This window comes from Odontesthes bonariensis, chromosome 7 (assembly GCF_027942865.1).
Source record: "Odontesthes bonariensis isolate fOdoBon6 chromosome 7, fOdoBon6.hap1, whole genome shotgun sequence".
NCBI lineage: Eukaryota > Metazoa > Chordata > Actinopteri > Atheriniformes > Atherinopsidae > Odontesthes > Odontesthes bonariensis.
Genome location: NC_134512.1, coordinates 40529561 through 40553533, shown reverse-complemented (window position 1 = coordinate 40553533; position 23973 = coordinate 40529561). Strand labels below are relative to the sequence as shown.

Here is a 23973-nt window from a genome sequence, read left to right as displayed (position 1 = left end):
TGTTAGACAAAAGAACCGGGTCAGGAAGATCACAAACTCCCTGTTAGACAAAAGAACCGGGTCAGGAAGATCACAAACTCCCTGTTAGACAAAAGAACCGGGTCAGGAAGATCACAAACTCCCTGTGAGACAAAAGAACCGGGTCAGGAACATCACAAACTCCCTGTTAGACAAAAGAACCGGGTCAGGAACATCACAAACTCCCTGTTAGACAAAAGAACCGGGTCAGGAAGATCACAAACTCCCTGTGAGACAAAAGAACCGGGTCAGGAACATCACAAACTCCCTGTTAGACAAAAGAACCGGGTCAGGAACATCACAAACTCCCTGTTAGACTAAAGAACCGGGTCAGGAACATCACAAACTCTCTGTGAGACAAAAGAACCGGGTCAGGAACATCACAAACTCTCTGTGAGACAAAAGAACCGGGTCAGGAACATCACAAACTCTCTGTTAGACAAAAGAACCGGGTCAGGAAGATCACAAACTCTATGTGAGACAAAAGAACCGGGTCAGGAACATCACAAACTCTCTGTGAGACAAAAGAACCGGGTCAGGAACATCACAAACTCTCTGTGAGACAAAAGAACCGGGTCAGGAACATCACAAACTCCCTGTGAGACAAAAGAACCGGGTCAGGAACATCACAAACTCTCTGTTAGACAAAAGAACCGGGTCAGGAACATCACAAACTCTCTGTTAGACAAAAGAATCGGGTCAGGAACATCACAAACTCTCTGTGAGACAAAAGAACCGGGTCAGGAACATCACAAACTCTCTGTTAGACAAAAGAACCGGGTCAGGAAGATCACAAACTCTATGTGAGACAAAAGAACCGGGTCAGGAACATCACAAACTCTCTGTTAGACAAAAGAACCGGGTCAGGAAGATCACAAACTCTATGTGAGACAAAAGAACCGGGTCAGGAACATCACAAACTCTCTGTGAGACAAAAGAACCGGGTCAGGAACATCACAAACTCTCTGTGAGACAAAAGAACCGGGTCAGGAACATCACAAACTCTCTGTTAGACAAAAGAACCGGGTCAGGAAGATCACAAACTCTCTGTTAGACAAAAGAACCGGGTCAGGAACATCACAAACTCCCTGTTAGACAAAAGAACCGGGTCAGGAACATCACAAACTCCCTGTTAGACTAAAGAACCGGGTCAGGAACATCACAAACTCCCTGTTAGACAAAAGAACCGGGTCAGGAACATCACAAACTCCCTGTGAGACAAAAGAACCGGGTCAGGAACATCACAAACTCCCTGTTAGACAAAAGAACCGGGTCAGGAACATCACAAACTCCCTGTTAGACAAAAGAACCGGGTCAGGAAGATCACAAACTCCCTGTTAGACAAAAGAACCGGGTCAGGAAGATCACAAACTCTCTGTGAGACAAAAGAACCGGGTCAGGAACATCACAAACTCTCTGTGAGACAAAAGAACCGGGTCAGGAAGATCACAAACTCCCTGTGAGACAAAAGAACCGGGTCAGGAAGATCACAAACTCTCTGTTAGACAAAAGAACCGGGTCAGGAACATCACAAACTCCCTGTGAGACAAAAGAACCGGGTCAGGAACATCACAAACTCCCTGTTAGACAAAAGAACCGGGTCAGGAACATCACAAACTCCCTGTTAGACAAAAGAACCGGGTCAGGAACATCACAAACTCCCTGTTAGACAAAAGAACCGGGTCAGGAAGATCACAAACTCTCTGTGAGACAAAAGAACCGGGTCAGGAACATCACAAACTCCCTGTTAGACTAAAGAACCGGGTCAGGAACATCACAAACTCCCTGTTAGACAAAAGAACCGGGTCAGGAACATCACAAACTCCCTGTTAGACAAAAGAACCGGGTCAGGAACATCACAAACTCCCTGTTAGACAAAAGAACCGGGTCAGGAACATCACAAACTCCCTGTGAGACAAAAGAACCGGGTCAGGAACATCACAAACTCTCTGTTAGACAAAAGAACCGGGTCAGGAACATCACAAACTCCCTGTTAGACAAAAGAACCGGGTCAGGAACATCACAAACTCCCTGTTAGACAAAAGAACCGGGTCAGGAAGATCACAAACTCCCTGTTAGACTAAAGAACCGGGTCAGGAACATCACAAACTCCCTGTTAGACAAAAGAACCGGGTCAGGAAGATCACAAACTCCCTGTTAGACAAAAGAACCGGGTCAGGAAGATCACAAACTCCCTGTTAGACTAAAGAACCGGGTCAGGAACATCACAAACTCCCTGTTAGACAAAAGAACCGGGTCAGGAACATCACAAACTCTCTGTGAGACAAAAGAACCGGGTCAGGAACATCACAAACTCCCTGTTAGACTAAAGAACCGGGTCAGGAACATCACAAACTCTATGTGAGACAAAAGAACCGGGTCAGGAAGATCACAAACTCCCTGTGAGACAAAAGAACCGGGTCAGGAACATCACAAACTCTCTGTGAGACAAAAGAACCGGGTCAGGAACATCACAAACTCCCTGTGAGACAAAAGAACCGGGTCAGGAACATCACAAACTCCCTGTTAGACTAAAGAACCGGGTCAGGAAGATCACAAACTCTCTGTGAGACAAAAGAACCGGGTCAGGAAGATCACAAACTCCCTGTTAGACAAAAGAACCGGGTCAGGAACATCACAAACTCCCTGTTAGACAAAAGAACCGGGTCAGGAAGATCACAAACTCCCTGTGAGACAAAAGAACCGGGTCAGGAACATCACAAACTCCCTGTGAGACAAAAGAACCGGGTCAGGAAGATCACAAACTCCCTGTGAGACAAAAGAACCGGGTCAGGAACATCACAAACTCCCTGTTAGACAAAAGAACCGGGTCAGGAACATCACAAACTCCCTGTTAGACAAAAGAACCGGGTCAGGAAGATCACAAACTCCCTGTTAGACTAAAGAACCGGGTCAGGAACATCACAAACTCCCTGTGAGACAAAAGAACCGGGTCAGGAACATCACAAACTCTCTGTGAGACAAAAGAACCGGGTCAGGAACATCACAAACTCCCTGTGAGACAAAAGAACCGGGTCAGGAACATCACAAATTCCCTGTGAGACAAAAGAACCGGGTCAGGAAGATCACAAACTCCCTGTGAGACAAAAGAACCGGGTCAGGGAGATCACAAACTCTCTGTCAGACAAAAGAACCGGGTCAGGGAGATCACAAACTCCCTGTGAGACAAAAGAACCGGGTCAGGAAGATCACAAACTCCCTGTGAGACAAAAGAACCGGGTCAGGAACATCACAAACTCCCTGTTAGACAAAAGAACCGGGTCAGGAAGATCACAAACTCCCTGTGAGACAAAAGAACCGGGTCAGGAAGATCACAAACTCCCTGTTAGACAAAAGAACCGGGTCAGGAAGATCACAAACTCCCTGTGAGACAAAAGAACCGGGTCAGGAACATCACAAACTCCCTGTGAGACAAAAGAACCGGGTCAGGAACATCACAAACTCCCTGTTAGACTAAAGAACCGGGTCAGGAACATCACAAACTCTCTGTTAGACTAAAGAACCGGGTCAGGAACATCACAAACTCCCTGTGAGACAAAAGAACCGGGTCAGGAAGATCAGAAACTCCCTGTGAGACAAAAGAACCGGGTCAGGAAGATCAGAAACTCCCTGTGAGACAAAAGAACCGGGTCAGGAACATCACAAACTCCCTGTGAGACAAAAGAACCGGGTCAGGAAGATCAGAAACTCTCTGTGAGACAAAAGAACCGGGTCAATGACTGAGCTCCATCACACTTTTGGTTGATCTCAGGTTCTCGGGTCACATCCGGAGTATTGGAGGATGTGATCGGCCCGGTTTGGAACGAATAGAACCTAAACCGTCCGACCGTGTGCTGATAAACTTTTACTCGTTAAACGTTCCCGGGTCAGTTGTTTCACGTTGAACCTGGTTTCTCTGGAACAGCATCAGAGTGCGGCGGCTCACCTCATCCTCTCTTTGGCCTCCTCGAAGCTCTCGGACACGAAGTAGACCTCCTGGAAGGTGGTGATGAGACACTCCTGGTTGCAGGTCGTCCTCGGGTCGAACATCCTCACGCAGGCTTTATCGGACAGAGCGTGCTGGGAAGACACATAAGTCTGCATCATCCATCTGAAACCCGACCGCTTTGTTGATTGTTTCTGTTGTCTGGACCCAGCACGGCCGGCCCAAGCCTTTATGGGGCCTTAAGCAGAATTTCATTTGGGGCCCCCCTACCATCACCTCAGCTCCAGATGCCTCATTATTCCACAGGCTACACTGTTCTGTGTGTAACGGACCCACAGTCATTAGCATTATCTGTAATCATCTTACATTATACAGGTGTCATTCTTGTTTTTAACCTTAAAGGGATAGCAAACTCATAAATATGGTTTAATTAACTTCTACATAAAGAGTGATGTATAAGTATGGCTCATTAATTTAACTATTTGAAAGTAACATCAGCAGGCTGGAGACTGCATTTATAGCAAACACGTTAAATAGTTTCATTTCTTTCAGATGTGCAAAATATTCAAAATACAAATACAAAATAGAATCAAATGACATTCACATTATCTTACAGAAAAATAAAGTTGTAATCAAAATGAAATACTTAAATAATAAATACAATACTTAAATAATTTTGCCCAACGGTGGCAGCATAAATTAACCTAGTATTAGTATTTTGTCAAAATTATTATTATTTTTTTACTGGTGTAATACAATTTCGTTTAAATTATTCAATGTTATTTTAATTTCATGTATATATTTACTTTTTTATCACAACGTCTCGGTGCTCTCTGGGGCCCCCTGGTGGCGTGGGGCCCTAAGCGACCGCATAGTTGGCATATGCCTTGGGCCGGCTCTGCCTGGACCTCCTGAGAGGCCCGACCCAAACAATCTGAGCAGGAATAAAACCGAGGCACCAAACCTCTGATCTAAGTCGGGTTTCTTTCAGATCTGACTCTCAGACCGCCAGCAGGTAAAGACATAAAAAATGTTTTGGTCCACAGGATGTTTTACCCCTTGTGTATCAGCTGCTGAAGGAGAAACAAGGTGTTTGTTTGTGTAATTCTCATCTGTGCCACCAGAGGGAGTCTTACTGCCGTTAAATTACCTTTTAAGTGTTTTATATTAAAGTACTTGTGATATTTTTTCCTCCAGATGAGTTTAATTATCTTCATACACTATAAAAAGCTGTATTTTAACTTATCTGGACTGTTGCTTGTTTTTAAATTCATTTAAATTATTTCATTTTTTTCTCTTTATATTCTTTTAATTATTATAATGCTTCTTCCACTCCCTGCTGCAATGCTTTTATTTTATGTAAAGCACTTTGAATTGTTTGTACATGAAATGTGCTATATAAATAAATTTGATTTGATTTGATGTGATAAAAACAATGTGGATTTGTTGTGTATTATATTTCTCACAAGTTTTAAAGTAAATATTAAAACATTTTATATTAAAACATCAACAGAAATTCCTCTTAACGTCACACATTTTTTGGGCGATTAATTAAGCAGGAGCGAGATTAATGTGGGAACGTTCTGTAAACGCTCCGTAATTTATATGTAGCCTAATCCTGTGGAAGACAAGCTAAACTGGATGAAGAAAAGGGTCTTTTGAATGAAAAGTTCATCTTCAAAACTTCGATTGACAGCCCTAATAAATATTATTTTTTTCTTTTTTGCCTCTAAGAGGTTCCGTAGTTTATCCGAGAACATATGATATTTCATGGATGTTTCACATGAAAGACTAATTCAAATACTAATAGAATATATATGATTCAGAGGGTGAAAAACTCAGGTCCAAACCAACCAAATCCAACACATTTCACCTCCAGTTACAAAGCAGCAGCAGTTCCCTTAAGGACGTCTATTAAAACATCTTTAAAGGGGACATGTTATGGAAAAATCCCTTTTTTCTGTTCTTGGGATGTGCTAACGTTACATTATCGGCATGTTTCTGATAAAGATGGAGGTCTCCCAGTACAACTGTTTAATGAGGTTAATATATCCAAAGTGTTTAAAGGCAGTAATTAACGGTACACATGCATTACTACGAGTTACGCTGTGTACATCTCCGGCTTGGTCCATCACTGTTGATGAGAAAGCATTGTTAGCTAGCATCTGCTGCTAGCTTACAGCTACGCTGCTAAGTTTAGACTGAAGCCTGTCTCATACAGCTCAATAAGGCCTCAGAAAAATGTGTAAAAATGCTAAAAACAGGGCAGAATGTGTCCCTGAAAGTGTTTAAAGGTTTGTGATGAAGGTGTGCTGCTCATCTTTATCGTGCATGTGTGGGGGGTGTGCACGTTACCCTCAGCTCTCCGATAGAGGACAGTAAACCGGCTCCGTAAGCTCTCAGCTGACCGTCCTGCTTGCAGAGTCCGAACTCGATGGTGAAGAAGTAACACTGAAACACAGTCAGTGACGCTCTGCTTATCATCATGTGAGTGGAAGTTAAAAACATGCTGTTTCTTCCTGTTCAAAGGGAGTTTTTTCTCCCCACAGTCGCCTCGTGCAGCTCCGGACGGGATCGGACCAAAGAGAAGTTTCAGTTCATCTGTTGGTTTCTACTTTTTTGAACTGGATTGTGATGACAGTGAACTGAATAATTGGCTTGAATTGGACCGTATCATCTTGAGATTGTTGTGATTTGGCGCTTTATGAATAAAGCTGAATTGAATTGAACTCTCACCGTGGCCAGTTTCTGAACGTCCTCATCAGACGCTCCCAGCGAGGCCAAACCGATCTCCTGGGAGAACTGGGCGAACTTCGGATCGGCCAGCAGAGGAACGTGACCCAGCAGCTCGTGGCAAGTATCCCTGAAAACAGAACCAGAGGGTCCACATGAGAACAGAACCAGAGGGTCCACATGAGAACAGAACCAGAGGGTCCACATGAGAACAGAACCAGAGGGTCCACATGAGAACAGAACCAGACGGTCCACATGAGAACAGAACCAGACGGTCCACATGAGAACAGAACCAGATGTTTTTACTGCCGTCATCATCGTCCTATGGAGCGCATCATTATGGTGACACATGCTACTGACATTAAAAAAAAACATTTATTTAAGCTTCTATTTATTTACTTTATCACTTATTTTACGCGGAATATATTTATTTTATTTCTTTATAACTTTAATTAAACTTCATGTTGATCCATTTATTCCCTCCTTATTATTTATTTCTTTATTTTCTCCTGATTTCACCATATTAAACCGGTGGATTTTAGGAGTTTGTGACTTTTCTTCACGATTCTGAACTCTAAGAAGACGAAAACAAATGTGAGAGAAGTTCGACTGAAGAGTGAGGTCTGATGGCTCTTTGTTGATACGAACCTTAAAGAAGAAGTTCGGTTTTTTTTAAACCTGGACCTTATTTATGGCATAAAATACGTTCATCTACTCACAGATAACTGTTTGTTTTTAGTGGGCGTCCTTCCTTCGGAAGATATTTGGATCTGCGTGTATCCATCTAGGGTTACGGTTAGGGTTAGGGTTAGGGTTAGGTAAGGGTTAGGTAAGGGTTAGGGTTAGGGTTAGGGTAGGGTTAGGGTAAGGGTAAGGGTTAGGGTTAGGTAAGGGTTAGGGTAGGGTTAGGGTTAGGTAAGGGTTAGGGTTAGGGTAGGGTTAGGGTTAGGTAAGGGTTAGGGTTAGGGTTAGGTTAGGGTAGGGTTAGGGTAGGGTTAGGTTAGGGTAAGGTAAGGGTAGGGGTAGGGTTAGGGTAAGGGTAAGGGTAAGGGTAGGGTTAGGGTTAGGTAAGGGTAGGGCTAGGGTAAGGTTAGGGTAAGGTTAGGGTAGGGGTAGGGTAAGGTTGGGGTTGGGGTTAGGGTTAGGGTTAGGGTTAACCCTTACCATCGGCCTGTTATCGGTGAGTAGATGAATGTATTTTATGCCAGAAATAAGGTCCAGGTTTAAAATGGAAAACAAACTTCTCCATGAAGAACACCTGAGGTATTTTACCTGAACAGGTAACCAGGTTTCTGTCTCTAACCTTTTGTTGTTGGTGAGGTGGATGGGAGCTGGGGACTCACGGTTCTGGGGTGTAGAGCGGGTCGGTGCTGTGACGAACGTACTGAGTGCAGTTAAACACTCTGTAGGCCAAACCAGCCAGGAAGTCCCTGGGAGACAGGTAACCCGCCACAGGTCGGACGGTGAAACCAGAACGCTCTGAAACACACAGGAAGTGATGTCATCACAGTCAGGGTGACGGGGAGCAGATTCCGGCTACGCACCTCTGAGGAAAAGGGACACGTCTTGCAGCTGGGGGATGTTGTCCTCTGTGTAGCCGCAGTGCTTGGTCAGCAGAGGCAGGTTCTTCAGGTATTCCCTGCAGGCGTGCGTCGGGTACAGCTTGGCCAGCTCTCTGAACACCACCCCCCACGTCCTCACCTCCTCAGGGCTGTACTCGATGCGAGGGATGGGCAGCCCGCTGGGGAGGACACGGATCAGTTCGGACACAAACATCATGTCTGAGGTAAACACCAGAAAATAATGAGACTCACAACTTATAGTTCATGGCCACCTCCACAAAGTACTTCCTGCGCTGGCGGTAAATATCGTCTTTGAAGCCCTGACAGGAAGAGAGAGGACACCTGAGTCCAAGACTTCAGATACAGAATACATCTCTTTCTTTCTTTCTTTCTTTTCCAGATGACACCCATGATGTCACCTGCCAGGTAAAGTGTCCATCCTGTTAAAGTGCATAATGACCCGATATGAATACAGAAGGTGAGACATGTGGACTCACGGGATGGTCTGCGTCCAGCTCGGATCCGTACATCAAAACTCTGTGAGAACACTGATCCAACTCTGAGATTTTCATGGGAAACCAGGGAACCTCCTCTTCATCTGGTCAAAAACAAAATTACAGGCCAGCAAACCTTCAGTTCAGTTGTTTTTGTCTTTTGGCGTAATGTACCTGTGCTTTGGCATGTTGTACCTGTGCTTTGGCGTGTTGTACCTGTGCTTTGGCATGTTGTACCTGTGCTTTGGCGTGTTGTACCTGTGCTTTGGCATGTTGTACCTGTGCTTTGGCGTGTTGTACCTGTACTTTGGCATATCGTACCTATGTTTTGGCGTGCTGTACCTGTGTTTTGGCGTGTTGTACCTGTGTTTTGGCGTGTTGTACCTGTGTTTTGGCGTGTTGTACCTGTGTTTTGGCGTGCTGTACCTGTGTTTTGGTGTGTTTTGGCGTGTTGTACCTGTGTTTTGGCGTGTTGTACCTGTGTTTTGGCGTGTTGTACCTATGTTTTGGCGTGTTGTACCTGTGTTTTGGCGTGTTGTACCTGTGTTTTGGTGTGTTTAAGAGTGTTGTACCTATGCTTTGGCGTGTTGTACCTATGTTTTGGCGTGTTGTACCTATGTTTTGGCGTGCTGTACCTGTGTTTTGGCGTGTTGTACCTATGTTTTGGCGTGTTGGACCTACGTTTTGGCGTGCTGTACCTGTGTTTTGGCGTGTTGTACCTGTGCTTTGGCATGTTGTACCTATGGTTTGGCATGTTTAAGCGTGTTGTACCTGTGCTTTGGCATGTTGTACCTATGTTTTGGCATGTTTAAGCGTGTTGTACCTGTGCTTTGGCGTGTTGTACCTATGTTTTGGCATGTTTAAGCGTGTTGTACCTGTGTTTTGGCGTGTTGTACCTATGTTTTGGCGTGTTGTACCTGTATTTTGGCGTGTTGTACCTATGTTTTGGCGTGCTGTACCTGTGTTTTGGCGTGTTGTACCTATGTTTTGGCGTGTTGGACCTATGTTTTGGCATGTTTAAGCGTGTTGTACCTGTGCTTTGGCATGTTGTACCTATGTTTTGGCATGTTTAAGCGTGTTGTACCTGTGCTTTGGCATGTTGTACCTATGTTTTGGCATGTTTAAGCGTATTGTACCTCTGTTTTGGCGTGTTGTACCTATGTTTTGGCGTGTTTAAGAGTATTGTACCTGTGCTTTGGCATGTTGTACCTGTGCTTTGGCGTGTTGTACCTATGTTTTGGCGTGCTGTACCTGTGTTTTGGCGTGTTGTACCTATGTTTTGGCGTGTTGTACCTATGTTTTGGCGTGCTGTACCTGTGTTTTGGCGTGTTGTACCTGTGCTTTGGCGTGTTGTACCTACGTTTTGGCATGTTTAAGCGTGTTGTACCTGTGCTTTGGCATGTTGTACCTATGTTTTGGCATGTTTAAGCGTGTTGTACCTGTGCTTTGGCATGTTGTACCTATGTTTTGGCATGTTTAAGCGTGTTGTACCTGTGTTTTGGCGTGTTGTACCCATGTTTTGTCGTGTTGTACCTGTGTTTTGGCATGTTTAAGCATGTTGTACCTGTGTTTTGGCATGTTGTACCTGTGCTCTGGCGTGCTGTACCTGTGTTTTGTCGTGTTGTACCTGTGTTTTGGCATGTTTAAGCGTGTTGTACCTGTGCTTTGACATGTTTAAGATTGCTGTACCTGTGTTTTGGCATGTTGTACCTATGTTTTGGCATGTTTAAGCGTGTTGTACCTGTGTTTTGGCGTGTTGTACCTATGTTTTGGTGAGTTGTACCTGTGTTTTGTCGTGTTGTACCTGTGTTTTGGCATGTTTAAGCGTGTTGTACCTGTGTTTTGGCATGTTGTACCTGGGCTTTGGCGTGCTGTACCTATGTTTTGTCGTGTTGTACCTGTATTTTGGCATGTTTAAGCGTGTTGTACCTGTGCTTTGACATGTTTAAGCTTGCTGTACCTGTGTTTTGGCATGTTTAAGCGTGTTGTACCTGTGCTTTGACATGTTTAAGCTTGCTGTACCTGTGTTTTGGGGTGTTGTACCTATGTTTTGGCATGTTTAAGCGTGTTGTATCTATGTTTTGGCGTGTTGTACCTATGTTTTGGCATGTTGTACCTGTGTTTTGGCGTGTTGTACCTATGTTTTGTCGTGTTGTACCTGTGTTTTGGCATGTTTAAGCGTGTTGTACCTGTCTTTTGGCATGTTGTACCTGGGCTTTGGCGTGCTGTACCTATGTTTTGTCGTGTTGTACCTGTGTTTTGGCATGTTTAAGCGTGTTGTACCTGTGCTTTGACATGTTTAAGCTTGCTGTACCTGTGTTTTGGCATGTTTAAGCATGTTGTACCTGTGCTTTGACATGTTTAAGCTTGCTGTACCTGTGTTTTGGGGTGCTTTACCTGTGTTTTGGCATGTTTAAGCGTGTTGTACCTGTGCTTTGACATGTTTAACCTTGCTGTACCTGTGTTTTGGGGTGTTGTACCTGTGTTTTGACACGTTTAAGCTTGCTGTACCTGTGTTTTGGGGTGTTGTACCTGTGTTTTGGCATGTTTAAGCGTGTTGTACCTGTGCTTTGACATGTTTAAGCTGCTGTACCTGTGCTTTGGCGTGCTCTACCAATGTTTCCATGACGTACCTTCCTCAGCAGCCCATACATGTGCAGGTGTGTTAAAGGACACGATGCTGACGTGGTCTTTGAGATGTTGGAGCAGCTCGTTGAACTCTTTCTTGCTGCAGTTGCAGTCTGCAAAGATCTCCACCTCATTAGGAACCCGCTTCGACACCCGAGACTCGATGTGGTTCAGGTTAACCCGCTTCTCCTGCAGGGGGACGAAGAGGAGGTGGGAAACCAGGGGAAGAGGTGGAGAGAGAGAGGGAAACGCCCTGAGATGTATCTGAATGTGGTCTGAAAGGAGATCTGGATCTAAATTTGTTTCTGGCTTTGGTTCTGACCTGAAAGAGTTTGAGAGCTTTGACCAGACAGCCGACCTCATTCTTCAGAGAAAACACCACCGCCGTTTTCCCACAATCCTCTGCGCTCTCGTTGTCCGTCTCGTTGATGGGACAGAAGGACGTCCGCCGCGACTGAACAAGAGAAGAAGAAACACTTCTGAGGGAGGACCGGATCAGAGCCCTGTGGATTCCCTCATCATAAGACACTGAACAGAAGGTGCATTTTATTTTCTGGAGTTTCATGTAGTTTCAACCCATAACCAGGCAACCAGGTAGGCAACTAGGTAGGCAACTAGGTAGGCAACTAGGTAGGTAACCAGGTAGGCAACCAGGTAGGTAACCAGGTAGGCAACTAGGTAGGCAACCAGGTAGGCAACTAGGTAGGTAACCAGGTAGGTATCCAGGTAGGAAACCAGGTAGGTATCCAGGTAGGAAACCAGGTAGGCAACCAGGTATGCAACCAGGTAGGTAACCAGGTAGGCAACCAGGTAGGTAACCAGGTAGACAACCAGGTAGGCAACCAGGTAGGTAACCAGGTAGGTAACCAGGTAGGTAACCAGGTAGGCAACCAGATAGGTAACCAGGTAGGCAACCAGGTAGGCAACCAGATAGGTAACCAGGTAGGCAACCAGGTAGGTAACCAGGTAGGTAACCAGGTAGGCAACCAGTTAGACAACCAGGTAGGCAACCAGGTAGGTAACCAGGTAGGTAACCAGGTAGGCAACCAGATAGGTAACCAGGTAGGCAACCAGGTAGGCAACCAGGTAGGTAAACAGGTAGGCAACCAGGTAGGTAACCAGGTAGGTAACCAGGTAGGCAACCAGGTAGGTAACCAGGTAGGTAACCAGGTAGGCAACCAGTTAGACAACCAGGTAGGCAACCAGGTAGGTAACCAGGTAGGCAACCAGATAGGCAACCAGGTAGGTAACCAGGTAGGCAACCAGGTAGGCAACCAGGTAGCTAACCAGGTAGGCAACCAGGTAGGTAACCAGGTAGGTAACCAGGTAGGCAACCAGGTAGGTAACCAGGTAGGTAACCAGGTAGGCAACCAGGTAGGCAACCAGGTAGGCAACCAGGTAGGTAACCAGGTAGGCAACCAGGTAGGCAACCAGGTAGGTAACCAGGTATGTAACCAGGTAGGTAACCAGGTAGGCAACCAGGTAGGCAACCAGGTAGGTAACCAGGTAGGCAACCAGGTAGGTAACCAGGTAGGTAACCAGGTAGGCAACCAGGTAGGCAACCAGGTAGGTAACCAGGTAAGCAACCAGGTAGGTAACCAGGTAGGTAACCAGGTAGGTAACCAGGTAGGCAACCAGGTAGGCAACCAGGTAGGTAACCAGGTAGGCAACCAGGTAGGCAACCAGGTAGGCAACCAGGTAGCTAACCAGGTAGGCAACCAGGTAGGTAACCAGGTAGGTAACCAGGTAGGCAACCAGGTAGGTAACCAGGTAGGTAACCAGGTAGGCAACCAGGTAGGCAACCAGGTAGGCAACCAGGTAGGTAACCAGGTAGGCAACCAGGTAGGCAACCAGGTAGGTAACCAGGTATGTAACCAGGTAGGTAACCAGGTAGGCAACCAGGTAGGTAACCAGGTAGGCAACCAGGTAGGTAACCAGGTAGGTAACCAGGTAGGCAACCAGGTAGGTAACCAGGTAAGCAACCAGGTAGGTAACCAGGTAGGTAACCAGGTAGGTAACCAGGTAGGTAACCAGGTAGGCAACCAGGTAGGTAACCAGGTAGGCAACCAGGTAGGTAACCAGGTAAGCAACCAGGTAGGCAACCAGGTAGGTAACCAGGTATGTAACCAGGTAGGTAACCAGGTAGGCAACCAGGTAGGTAACCAGGTAGGCAACCAGGTAGGTAACCAGGTAGGTAACCAGGTAGGCAACCAGGTAGGTAACCAGGTAAGCAACCAGGTAGGTAACCAGGTAGGTAACCAGGTAGGCAACCAGGTAGGTAACCAGGTAGGCAACCAGGTAGGCAACCAGGTAGGCAACCAGGTAGGCAACCAGGTAGGTAACCAGGGCTCTGGCAGTTATTTTATTATTATTATTAATTAACAAAATACTTTTGTTTGCATTTAAAATCTTGTATCTTGTTTCGTGCTAAATTCTTCTTCTGCTGCTTTAGTTCTGATCTATGGAGCACTGAAACTGCCATAATCCAAAATGAATACAAATCAATATCTAAACTTTTAAATGAATAAGTTTCTATGACTACAATTAAATAAAAAATAATCGTATGTGAACGTAATATTTTTTCTGCTTTGATTTTTAAACTGCATTCATTTAAGTTTGTGTTATTGTTGCTAATTTTACACAGTTTTCAGTTTAATTTGTTATTTTGATTAGAATGTATTTAATTTCCTTCTTTGTTTATCTCCAAAAGTTAATTTATTTCCATGTTTTCTCTTTACATTTCTCCGTTTTTTCATTCCTGTATTCATTTCTGCGTAGTTATGGAAATAAGGGGGCGGGGCTACAGATTACCGGTACTGAAGCACAGATGATTTAATTTAACAGACCAAGACAGTTTGTGTTCTCAGCCTCTGATTGGTCAGATTAAAATACTGCAGTTATTAATAAAGTTTGAACAAAAGTGTGGGGCCGTCATTATAACTGCGAGTTAAACTAGCCGCTAACACTGTTAGCCTTCCCCACTTCCTGTCTCTGTGACACACTGTGAAACCCCGCCCCCTCATTTGCATAATGAGGCAGAAACACATCCAGTAAAGTGAAAACATGGAAATAAACTGGGGAATATAAAAAACACACAAATACATCTATAAATAAAGTAAATTACAAATATTAAATAAAAAACGGCTGAAATCAAAATGATACAGAAATAAATCACGTAATGGGAATAAATGGATCGATTCGATGAAAGTTAAACAGAAATAAATACAGTAGAAGAAATTAAATATGTTCCAAATAAAATTAAAACAATTAGGGGTAGAGTTAATAAATAGCGACATTAACACAAGCTTAAATGAATGCAGTTTAAAATAAAATCAGCAACATTTATTTATTTTACTTTCTATTCAATTATTTTTGGATCATTTAATATTTTATTTGCTCTTTTGTATATTTTTACATTTATTTCTGGTTTGGCAGTTTCAGTGCTCCATAAACAGATGAAATTCTGTAAAAACTAAAAAGAAGAATCGAAGGAAAAAACAGAACCAGAACCAGACTGAGCAGAACCAGAACCAGTCTGAGCAGAACCAGTGAGCAGAACCAGACTGAGCAGAACCAGAACCAGAACCAGACTGAGCAGAACCAGAACCAGTCTGAGCAGAACCAGAACCAGAACCAGACTGAGCAGAACCAGTCTGAGCAAAACCAGTCTGAGCAGAACCAGTCTGAGTAGAACCAGTGAGCAGAACCAGACTGAGCAGAACCAGAACCAGAACCAGACTGAGCAGAACCAGTCTGAGCAGAACCAGTCTGAGTAGAACCAGTGAGCAGAACCAGACTGAGCAGAACCAGAACCAGAACCAGACTGAGCAGAACCAGTCTGAGCAGAACCAGTCTGAGTAGAACCAGTGAGCAGAACCAGTCTGAGCAGAACCAGTCTGAGTAGAACCAGTGAGTAGAACCAGTGAGCAGAACCAGACTGACCAGAACCAGAACCAGACTGAGCAGAACCAGTCTGAGCAGAACCAGTGAGCAGAACCAGACTGAGCAGAACCAGAACCAGAACCAGACTGAGCAGAACCAGTCTGAGCAGAACCAGACTGAGCAGAACCAGTCTGAGCAGAACCAGTCTGAGCAGAACCAGACTGAGCAGAACCAGTCTGAGCAGAACCAGTCTGAGCAGAACCAGTCTGAGTAGAACCAGAACCAGTCTGAGTAGAACAGTGAGCAGAACCAGACTGAGCAGAACCAGAACCAGACTGAGCAGAACCAGTCTGATCCGGCAGCTTCTCCACAAACTTAAACAACAGGAAGTTAAAGCAGCTTCGATGTTCCTTCTGATTGATCAATAAAGTTATTGATCTGTGATCAGATGCTGCAGCTGGCTGTGTTCCACCAACAGGAGTCAGAGCCCCCCCCCCCCCCCCCCCCCTCACCATCCTTCCTCCGGTGTGCTTCTGCTGCTGCTGCTGGTTCTGGTTCCGGTGGTCGAACATGGCTGAGTCCAGCGACATCCCCCTCCTGGACCAGTACTTGCTGGAGAACATCATCATGGCCGGCTGCATGCGGGGCGGCGGGTCCGACCCGGCGTCCTTCATCACGTGGGCCGAAGCCATGGGGAACCAGTGGGTGTACGAGTACCAGGGCTCCAGGGCTGCTGCTGCTGCTGCTCTGCTGCTGCTGGGGAGGTGTCGGGGGGCCGCCTAAATACAGGGGAGAGGCTCCTCCCACAGAGAGGGAGAGGCTCTTTCTGTGGGAGGAGCCTCTCCCTCTCTGTGGGAGGAGCCTCCCCCTGTATTTAGGCGGCCTCTCCCCTCCCACAGAGAAAGCCTTGATTCCCCTTTCTGGGAATCATGTTCATGGTGTTCCATTTTGGATGCCTGCTAACATCTGCTAACATCCGGTAACATCTGCTAACATCTGCTAACATCCGCTAACATCCGCTAACATCCGCTAACATCCGCAAACATCTGCTAACATCCGCTAACATCCGCTGACATCTGCTAACATCTGCTAACATCCACTAACATCAGCTAACATCCGCTACCATCTGCTAACATCCCCTAACATCTGCTAACATCTGCTAACATCCGCAAACATCTGCTAACATCTGCTAACATCCGCTAACATCCGCTAACATCCGCTGACATCTGCTAACATCCGCTAACATCCACTAACATCAGCTAACATCCGCTACCATCTGCTAACATCCCCTAACATCTGCTAACATCCGCTAACATCAGCTAACATCCACTAACATCTGCTAACATCTGTAAACATCTGCTAACATCCGCTAACATCAGCTAACATCCGCTGACATCCGCTGACATCTGCTAACATCTGCTAACATCCGCTAACATCAGCTAACATCCGCTACCATCTGCTAACATCCCCTAACATCTGCTAACATCAGCTAACATCCGCTAACATCTGCTAACATCTGGCTGCTGATAAAAATGAGCCTTTTCTCCTCCCTCAGGGTGTTTGTTAAAGTGTTAAAATGAATATTATCCAGTTTTTCTGCAGCTCCCCTGATCCTGCTGGACTCGTGTTTGGGTCTGAACCTTCAACAGAAACTTTAAATGTCGCCTTCCTGCGGCCGTCACTCAGCAGACTCTTCAATAAGCCTGAGAACGATAAGCAGCTATCAGCTCTGCTGGCAATTTCCTGCTGAAGAGGAAATGAAAGAGTCGGCAGCGTCAGAGAGCTTTGTTTGAGCTTGAAACAGCTTTATGAGCAGATCACCGGGTGATACCTTCATCTATCTGCTCCTCCTCTGAATGCCTCCCATCAGATGGAAGAGGAGGAGGATGTCCATCACATGAAAGCTGCCGAGGTGACATTTGGAGGAGGCGGGAGGAGCTGTGACATTTTCAGCTAAGATTAACAACGGTGAAATGAGTTAGTTCCACATGGAAGGGTTTGATCTTAAAGGTAGAGGAAGTCTGCTTCCTGAAGCCAAACTGGCAGCTGGTTCCACAGAGAGGGGCCTGATAACTGAAGGCTCTGCCTCCCAAACTGGCAGCAGGTTCCACAGAGAGGGGCCTGATAACTGAAGGCTCTGCCTCCCAAACTGGCAGCTGGTTCCACAGAGAGGGGCATGATAACTGAAGGCTCTGCCTCCCAAACTGGCAGCTGGTTCCACAGAGAGGGGCATGATAACTGAAGGCTCTGCCTCCCAAACTGGCAGCTGGTTCCACAGAGAGGGGCCTGATAACTGAAGGCTCTGCCTTCCAAACTGGCAACTGGTTCCACAGAGAGGGGCCTGATAACTGAAGGCTCTGCCTCCCAAACTGGCAGCTGGTTCCACAGAGAGGAGCCTGATAACTGAAGGCTCTGCCTCCCAAACTGGCAGCTGGTTCCACAGAGAGGGGCCTGATAACTGAAGGCTCTGCCTCCCAAACTGGCAGCTGGTTCCACAGAGAGGGGCCTGATAACTGAAGGCTCTGCCTCCCAAACTGGCAGCTGGTTCCACAGAGAGGGGCCTGATAACTGAAGGCTCTGCCTCCCAAACTGGCAGCTGGTTCCACAGAGAGGGGCCTGATAACTGAAGGCTCGGCCTCCCAAACTGGCAGCTGGTTCCACAGAGAGGGGCCTGATAACTGAAGGCTCTGCCTCCCAAACTGGCAGCTGGTTCCACAGAGAGGGGCCTGATAACTGAAGGCTCTGAAGGAGCAGTTTTTCTGCATCACTCTGAGACAGGATGTTCGTGATTTTAACAACATTACGAAGGTGAAAGAAGGCAGTCTTGGAAACCTGTTTTATATGCTGACTTATGTTCACAGGACCCGGCTGGAGTTCAGGGTGTCCGGCCTGCTGCCTGAATTCAACCTGAGCCTCAGTCTGGAGGAGGTACGTGTGGGGTTCAAGGAGCCGAACCACGGACCCGTCGCCCTGACCTCCATCTTATGAGGACCGTGGAGAGACTCATCCTCCGCCATCTTGGCTCCGCGGTGATGGACCTGCTGCATGTTCGCCTGAAGACCGCCGGAAGCTTTGTGAGGGTCATGTTGTCTGACTTTCCAACAAAAAGGGCCAAATCGCCTTCACCTTCTGATGAGGCGGAGCCACCTTCTGAGGAGGCTGAGCCACTTTCTGAGGAGGCGGAGCCACCTTCTGAGGAGGCTGAGCCACTTTCTGAAGAGGCGGAGCCACCTTCTGAGGAGGCTGAGCCACCTTCTGAGGAGGCTGAGCCACTTTCTGAAGAGGCGGAGCCACCTTCTGAAGAGGCGGAGCCACTTTCTGAAGAGGCTGAGCCACTTTCTGAAGAGGCGGAGCCACCTTCTGAAGAGGCTGAGCCACCTTCTGAGGAGGCTGAGCCACTTTCTGAAGAGGCTGAGCCACCTTCTGAGGAGGCTGAGCCACTTTCTGAAGAGGCTGAGCCACTTTCTGAAGAGGCTGAGCCACCTTCTGAAGAGGCTGAGCCACCTTCTGAGGAGGCTGAGCCACTTTCTGAAGAGGCTGAGCCACTTTCTGAAGAGGCTGAGCCACCTTCTGAGGAGGCTGAGCCACCTTCTGAGGAGGCTGAGCCACTTTCTGAGGAGGCTGAGCCACTTTCTGAGGAGGCTGAGCCACTTTCTGAAGAGGCGGAGCCACTTTCTGAAGAGGCTGAGCCACCTTCTGAAGAGGCTGAGCCACCTTCTGAAGAGGCTGAGCCACTTTCTGAAGAGGCTGAGCCACTTTCTGAAGAGGCTGAGCCACCTTCTGAAGAGGCTGAGCCACCTTCTGAAGAGGCTGAGCCACTTTCTGAAGAGGCTGAGCCACTTTCTGAAGAGGCTGAGCCACCTTCTGAAGAGGCTGAGCCACCTTCTGAGGAGGCGGAGCCACCTTCTGAGGAGGCTGAGCCACCTTCTGAGGAGGCTGAGCCACTTTCTGAGGAGGCTGAGCCACTTTCTGAAGAGGCGGAGCCACCTTCTGAAGAGGCGGAGCCACTTTCTGAAGAGGCGGAGCCACCTTCTGAGGAGGCTGAGCCACTTTCTGAAGAGGCTGAGCCACTTTCTGAAGAGGCTGAGCCACCTTCTGAAGAGGCTGAGCCACCTTCTGAGGAGGCTGAGCCACTTTCTGAGGAGGCTGAGCCACTTTCTGAAGAGGCTGAGCCACTTTCTGAAGAGGCGGAGCCACCTTCTGAGGAGGCTGAGCCACTTTCTGAAGAGGCGGAGCCACCTTCTGAAGAGGCGGAGCCACTTTCTGAAGAGGCGGAGCCACCTTCTGAGGAGGCTGAGCCACTTTCTGAAGAGGCGGAGCCACTTTCTGAGGAGGCTGAGCCACCTTCTGAGGAGGCTGAGCCACTTTCTGAGGAGGCTGAGCCACTTTCTGAAGAGGCGGAGCCACTTTCTGAGGAGGCGGAGCCACCTTCTGAGGAGGCTGAGCCACCTTCTGAGGAGGCTGAGCCACTTTCTGAGGAGGCTGAGCCACTTTCTGAAGAGGCGGAGCCACCTTCTGAAGAGGCGGAGCCACTTTCTGAAGAGGCGGAGCCACCTTCTGAGGAGGCTGAGCCACTTTCTGAGGAGGCGGAGCCACCTTCTGAGGAGGCTGAGCCACCTTCTGAGGAGGCTGAGCCACTTTCTGAGGAGGCTGAGCCACTTTCTGAAGAGGCGGAGCCACCTTCTGAAGAGGCGGAGCCACTTTCTGAAGAGGCGGAGCCACCTTCTGAGGAGGCTGAGCCACTTTCTGAAGAGGTGGAGCCACCTTCTGAGGAGGCTGAGCCACTTTCTGAAGAGGCGGAGCCACCTTCTGAAGAGGCGGAGCCACCTTCTGAAGAGGCGGAGCCACCTTCTGAGGAGGCTGAGCCACTTTCTGAAGAGGCTGAGCCACTTTCTGAAGAGGCGGAGCCACTTTCTGAAGAGGCTGAGCCACCTTCTGAAGAGGCGGAGCCACCTTCTGAAGAGGCGGAGCCACCTTCTGAGGAGGCTGAGCCACCTTCTGAAGAGGCGGAGCCACCTTCTGAGGAGGCTGAGCCACTTTCTGAAGAGGTGGAGCCACCTTCTGAGGAGGCTGAGCCACCTTCTGAAGAGGCGGAGCCACCTTCTGAGGAGGCTGAGCCACTTTCTGAGGAGAATGAGCCACTTTCTGAAGAGGCGGAGCCACCTTCTGAGGAGGCTGAGCCACTTTCTGAAGAGGCGGAGCCACCTTCTGAAGAGGCGGAGCCACCTTCTGAAGAGGCTGAGCCACTTTCTGAAGAGGCGGAGCCACCTTCTGAAGAGGCGGAGCCACCTTCTGAAGAGGCGGAGCCACCTTCTGAAGAGGCTGAGCCACTTTCTGAAGAGGCGGAGCCACCTTCTGAAGAGGCGGAGCCACCTTCTGAGGAGGCTGAGCCACCTTCTGAGGAGGCTGAGCCACTTTCTGAAGAGGCGGAGCCACCTTCTGAAGAGGCGGAGCCGCCTTCTGAGGAGGCTGAGCCACTTTCTGAAGAGGCGGAGCCACCTTCTGAAGAGGCGGAGCCACCTTCTGAGGAGGCTGAGCCACTTTCTGAAGAGGCCTTCTGAAGAGGCGGAGCCTCCTTCTGAAGAGGCGGAGCCACCTTCTGAAGAGGCGGAGCCACCTTCTGAGGAGGCCGAGCCACTTTCTGAAGAGGCGGAGCCACTTTCTGAGGAGGCTGAGCCACTTTCTGAAGAGGCGGAGCCACCTTCTGAAGAGGCGGAGCCACCTTCTGAGGAGGCTGAGCCACTTTCTGAAGAGGCGGAGCCACCTTCTGAGGAGGCCGAGCCACTTTCTGAAGAGGCGGAGCCACTTTCTGAGGAGGCTGAGCCACTTTCTGAAGAGGCGGAGCCACCTTCTGAAGAGGCGGAGCCACCTTCTGAGGAGGCTGAGCCACTTTCTGAAGAGGCGGAGCCACCTTCTGAGGAGGCTGAGCCACTTTCTGAAGAGGCGGAGCCACCTTCTGAAGAGGCGGAGCCACCTTCTGAGGAGGCTGAGCCACTTTCTGAAGAGGCGGAGCCACCTTCTGAGGAGGCTGAGCCACTTTCTGAAGAGGCGGAGCCACCTTCTGAAGAGGCGGAGCCACCTTCTGAGGAGGCTGAGCCACTTTCTGAAGAGGCGGAGCCACTTTCTGAGGAGGCTGAGCCACCTTCTGAAGAGGCGGAGCCACCTTCTGAGGAGGCTGAGCCACTTTCTGAAGAGGCGGAGCCACCTTCTGAGGAGGCCGAGCCACTTTCTGAAGAGGCGGAGCCACTTTCTGAGGAGGCTGAGCCACTTTCTGAAGAGGCGGAGCCACCTTCTGAGGAGGCTGAGCCACTTTCTGAAGAGGCGGAGCCACCTTCTGAGGAGGCTGAGCCACTTTCTGAAGAGGCGGAGCCACCTTCTGAAGAGGCGGAGCCACCTTCTGAGGAGGCTGAGCCACTTTCTGAAGAGGCGGAGCCACCTTCTGAGGAGGCGGAGCCACTTTCTGAGGAGGCGGAGCCACCTTCTGAAAGGGCAGAGCCACATTCTGAAGAGGCGGAGCTCCTCCTCCACCTTCTGAAAAGGCGGAGCCACCTTCTGAAAAGGCGGAGCCACCTTCTGAAGAGGCGGAGCTCCTCCTCCACCTTCTGAAAAGGCGGAGCCACCTTCTGAAGAGGCGGAGCTCCTCCTCCACCTTCTGAAAAGGCGGAGCCACCTTCTGAAGAGGCGGAGCTCCTCCTCCACCTTCTGAAAAGGCTGAGCCACCTTCTGAAAGGGCAGAGCCACATTCTGAAGAGGCGGAGCCACCTTCTGAGGAGGCGGAGCCACCTTCTGAAAGGGCAGAGCCACATTCTGAAGAGGCGGAGCTCCTCCTCCACCTTCTGAAAAGGCGGAGCCACCTTCTGAAAAGGCGGAGCCACCTTCTGAAGAGGCGGAGCTCCTCCTCCACCTTCTGAAAAGGCGGAGCCACCTTCTGAAGAGGCGGAGCTCCTCCTCCACCTTCTGAAAAGGCGGAGCCACCTTCTGAAAGGGCAGAGCCACATTCTGAAGAGGCGGAGCTCCTCCTCTACCTTCTGAGGAGGAGGAGCTCCTCCTCCACCTTCTGAAAAGGCGGAGCCACCTTCTGAAGAGGCGGAGCTCCTCCTCCACCTTCTGAAAAGGCAGAGCCACATTCTGAAAGGGCGGAGCCACCTTCTGAAGAGGCAGAGCTCCTCCTCCACCTTCTGAAAAAGCGGAGCCACCTTCTGAAGAGGCGGAGCTCCTCCTCCACCTTCTGAAAAGGCGGAGCCACCTTCTGAAGAGGCGGAGCTCCTCCTCCACCTTCTGAAAAGGCAGAGCCACATTCTGAAAGGGCAGAGCCACCTTCTGAAGAGGCGGAGCTCCTCCTCCACCTTCTGAAAAGGCAGAGCCACATTCTGAAAGGGCAGAGCCACCTTCTGAAGAGGCGGAGCTCCTCCACCACCTTCTGAAAGGGCAGAGCCACATTCTGAAGAGGCGGAGCTCCTCCTCTACCTTCTGAGGAGGAGCTCCTCCTCCACCTTCTGAAAAGGTGGAGCCACCTTCTGAAGAGGCGGAGCTCCTCCTCCACCTTCTGAAAAGGCGGAGCCACCTTCTGAAGAGGCGGAGCTCCTCCTCCACCTTCTGAAAAGGCGGAGCCACCTTCTGAAGAGGCGGAGCTCCTCCTCCACCTTCTGAAAAGGCGGAGCCACCTTCTGAAAGGGCAGAGCCACATTCTGAAGAGGCGGAGCTCCTCCTCCACCTTCTGAAAAGGCGGAGCCACCTTCTGAAAGGGCAGAGCCACATTCTGAAGAGGCGGAGCTCCTCCTCTACCTTCTGAGGAGGAGCTCCTCCTCCACCTTCTGAAAAGGCGGAGCCACCTTCTGAAGAGGCGGAGCTCCTCCTCCACCTTCTGAAAAGGCAGAGCCACCTTCTGAAAGGGCAGAGCCACATTCTGAAGAGGCGGAGCTCCTCCTCCACCTTCTGAAAGGGCAGAGCCACATTCTGAAGAGGCGGAACTCCTCCTCCACCTTCTGAAAGGGCAGAGCCACATTCTGAAGAGGCGGAGCTCCTCCTCCACCTTCTGAAAAGGCGGAGCCACCTTCTGAAAGGGCAGAGCCACATTCTGAAGAGGCGGAACTCCTCCTCCACCTTCTGAAAAGGCGGAGCCACCTTCTGAAGAGGCGGAACTCCTCCTCCACCTTCTGAAAAGGCGGAGCCACCTTCTTAAAAGGCGGAGCCACCTTCTGAAGAGGCAGAGCTCCTCCTCCACCTTCTGAAAAGGCGGAGCCACCTTCTGAAAGGGCAGAGCCACATTCTGAAGAGGCGGAGCTCCTCCTCCACCTTCTGAAAAGGCGGAGCCACCTTCTGAAAGGGCAGAGCCACATTCTGAAGAGGCGGAGCTCCTCCTCTACCTTCTGAGGAGGAGCTCCTCCTCCACCTTCTGAAAAGGCGGAGCCACCTTCTGAAGAGGCGGAGCTCCTCCTCCACCTTCTGAAAAGGCGGAGCCACCTTCTGAAAGGGCAGAGCCACATTCTGAAGAGGCGGAGCTCCTCCTCCACCTTCTGAAAGGGCAGAGCCACCTTCTGAAAGGGCAGAGCCACATTCTGAAGAGGCGGAGCTCCTCCTCCACCTTCTGAAAAGGCGGAGCCACCTTCTGAAAGGGCAGAGCCACATTCTGAAGAGGCGGAACTCCTCCTCCACCTTCTGAAAAGGCGGAGCCACCTTCTGAAGAGGCGGAACTCCTCCTCCACCTTCT

At 49.0% G+C, this 23973-nt stretch overlaps 1 protein-coding gene across 1 annotated transcript in view; it reads right to left on the bottom strand.

Annotated features, from left to right (window-relative positions):
- The window catches only part of tph2 (tryptophan hydroxylase 2 (tryptophan 5-monooxygenase)), a 31313-nt gene extending 15325 nt beyond the window's left edge, over positions 1-15988 (bottom strand). Inside the window, exons 1-10 of the mRNA XM_075471155.1 lie at positions 15776-15988; positions 11704-11835; positions 11387-11570; positions 8757-8857; positions 8512-8579; positions 8242-8438; positions 8041-8176; positions 6701-6827; positions 6320-6415; positions 3965-4098 (exon numbers count right to left, since the gene is read on the bottom strand). Coding sequence (XP_075327270.1) covers positions 3965-4098; positions 6320-6415; positions 6701-6827; positions 8041-8176; positions 8242-8438; positions 8512-8579; positions 8757-8857; positions 11387-11570; positions 11704-11835; positions 15776-15955 — 1355 coding nt within the window. The 5' untranslated portion in view covers positions 15956-15988. The remainder of the gene's footprint in view (positions 1-3964; positions 4099-6319; positions 6416-6700; positions 6828-8040; positions 8177-8241; positions 8439-8511; positions 8580-8756; positions 8858-11386; positions 11571-11703; positions 11836-15775) is intronic.
- Between the last annotated feature and the right edge of the window lie 7985 nt (positions 15989-23973).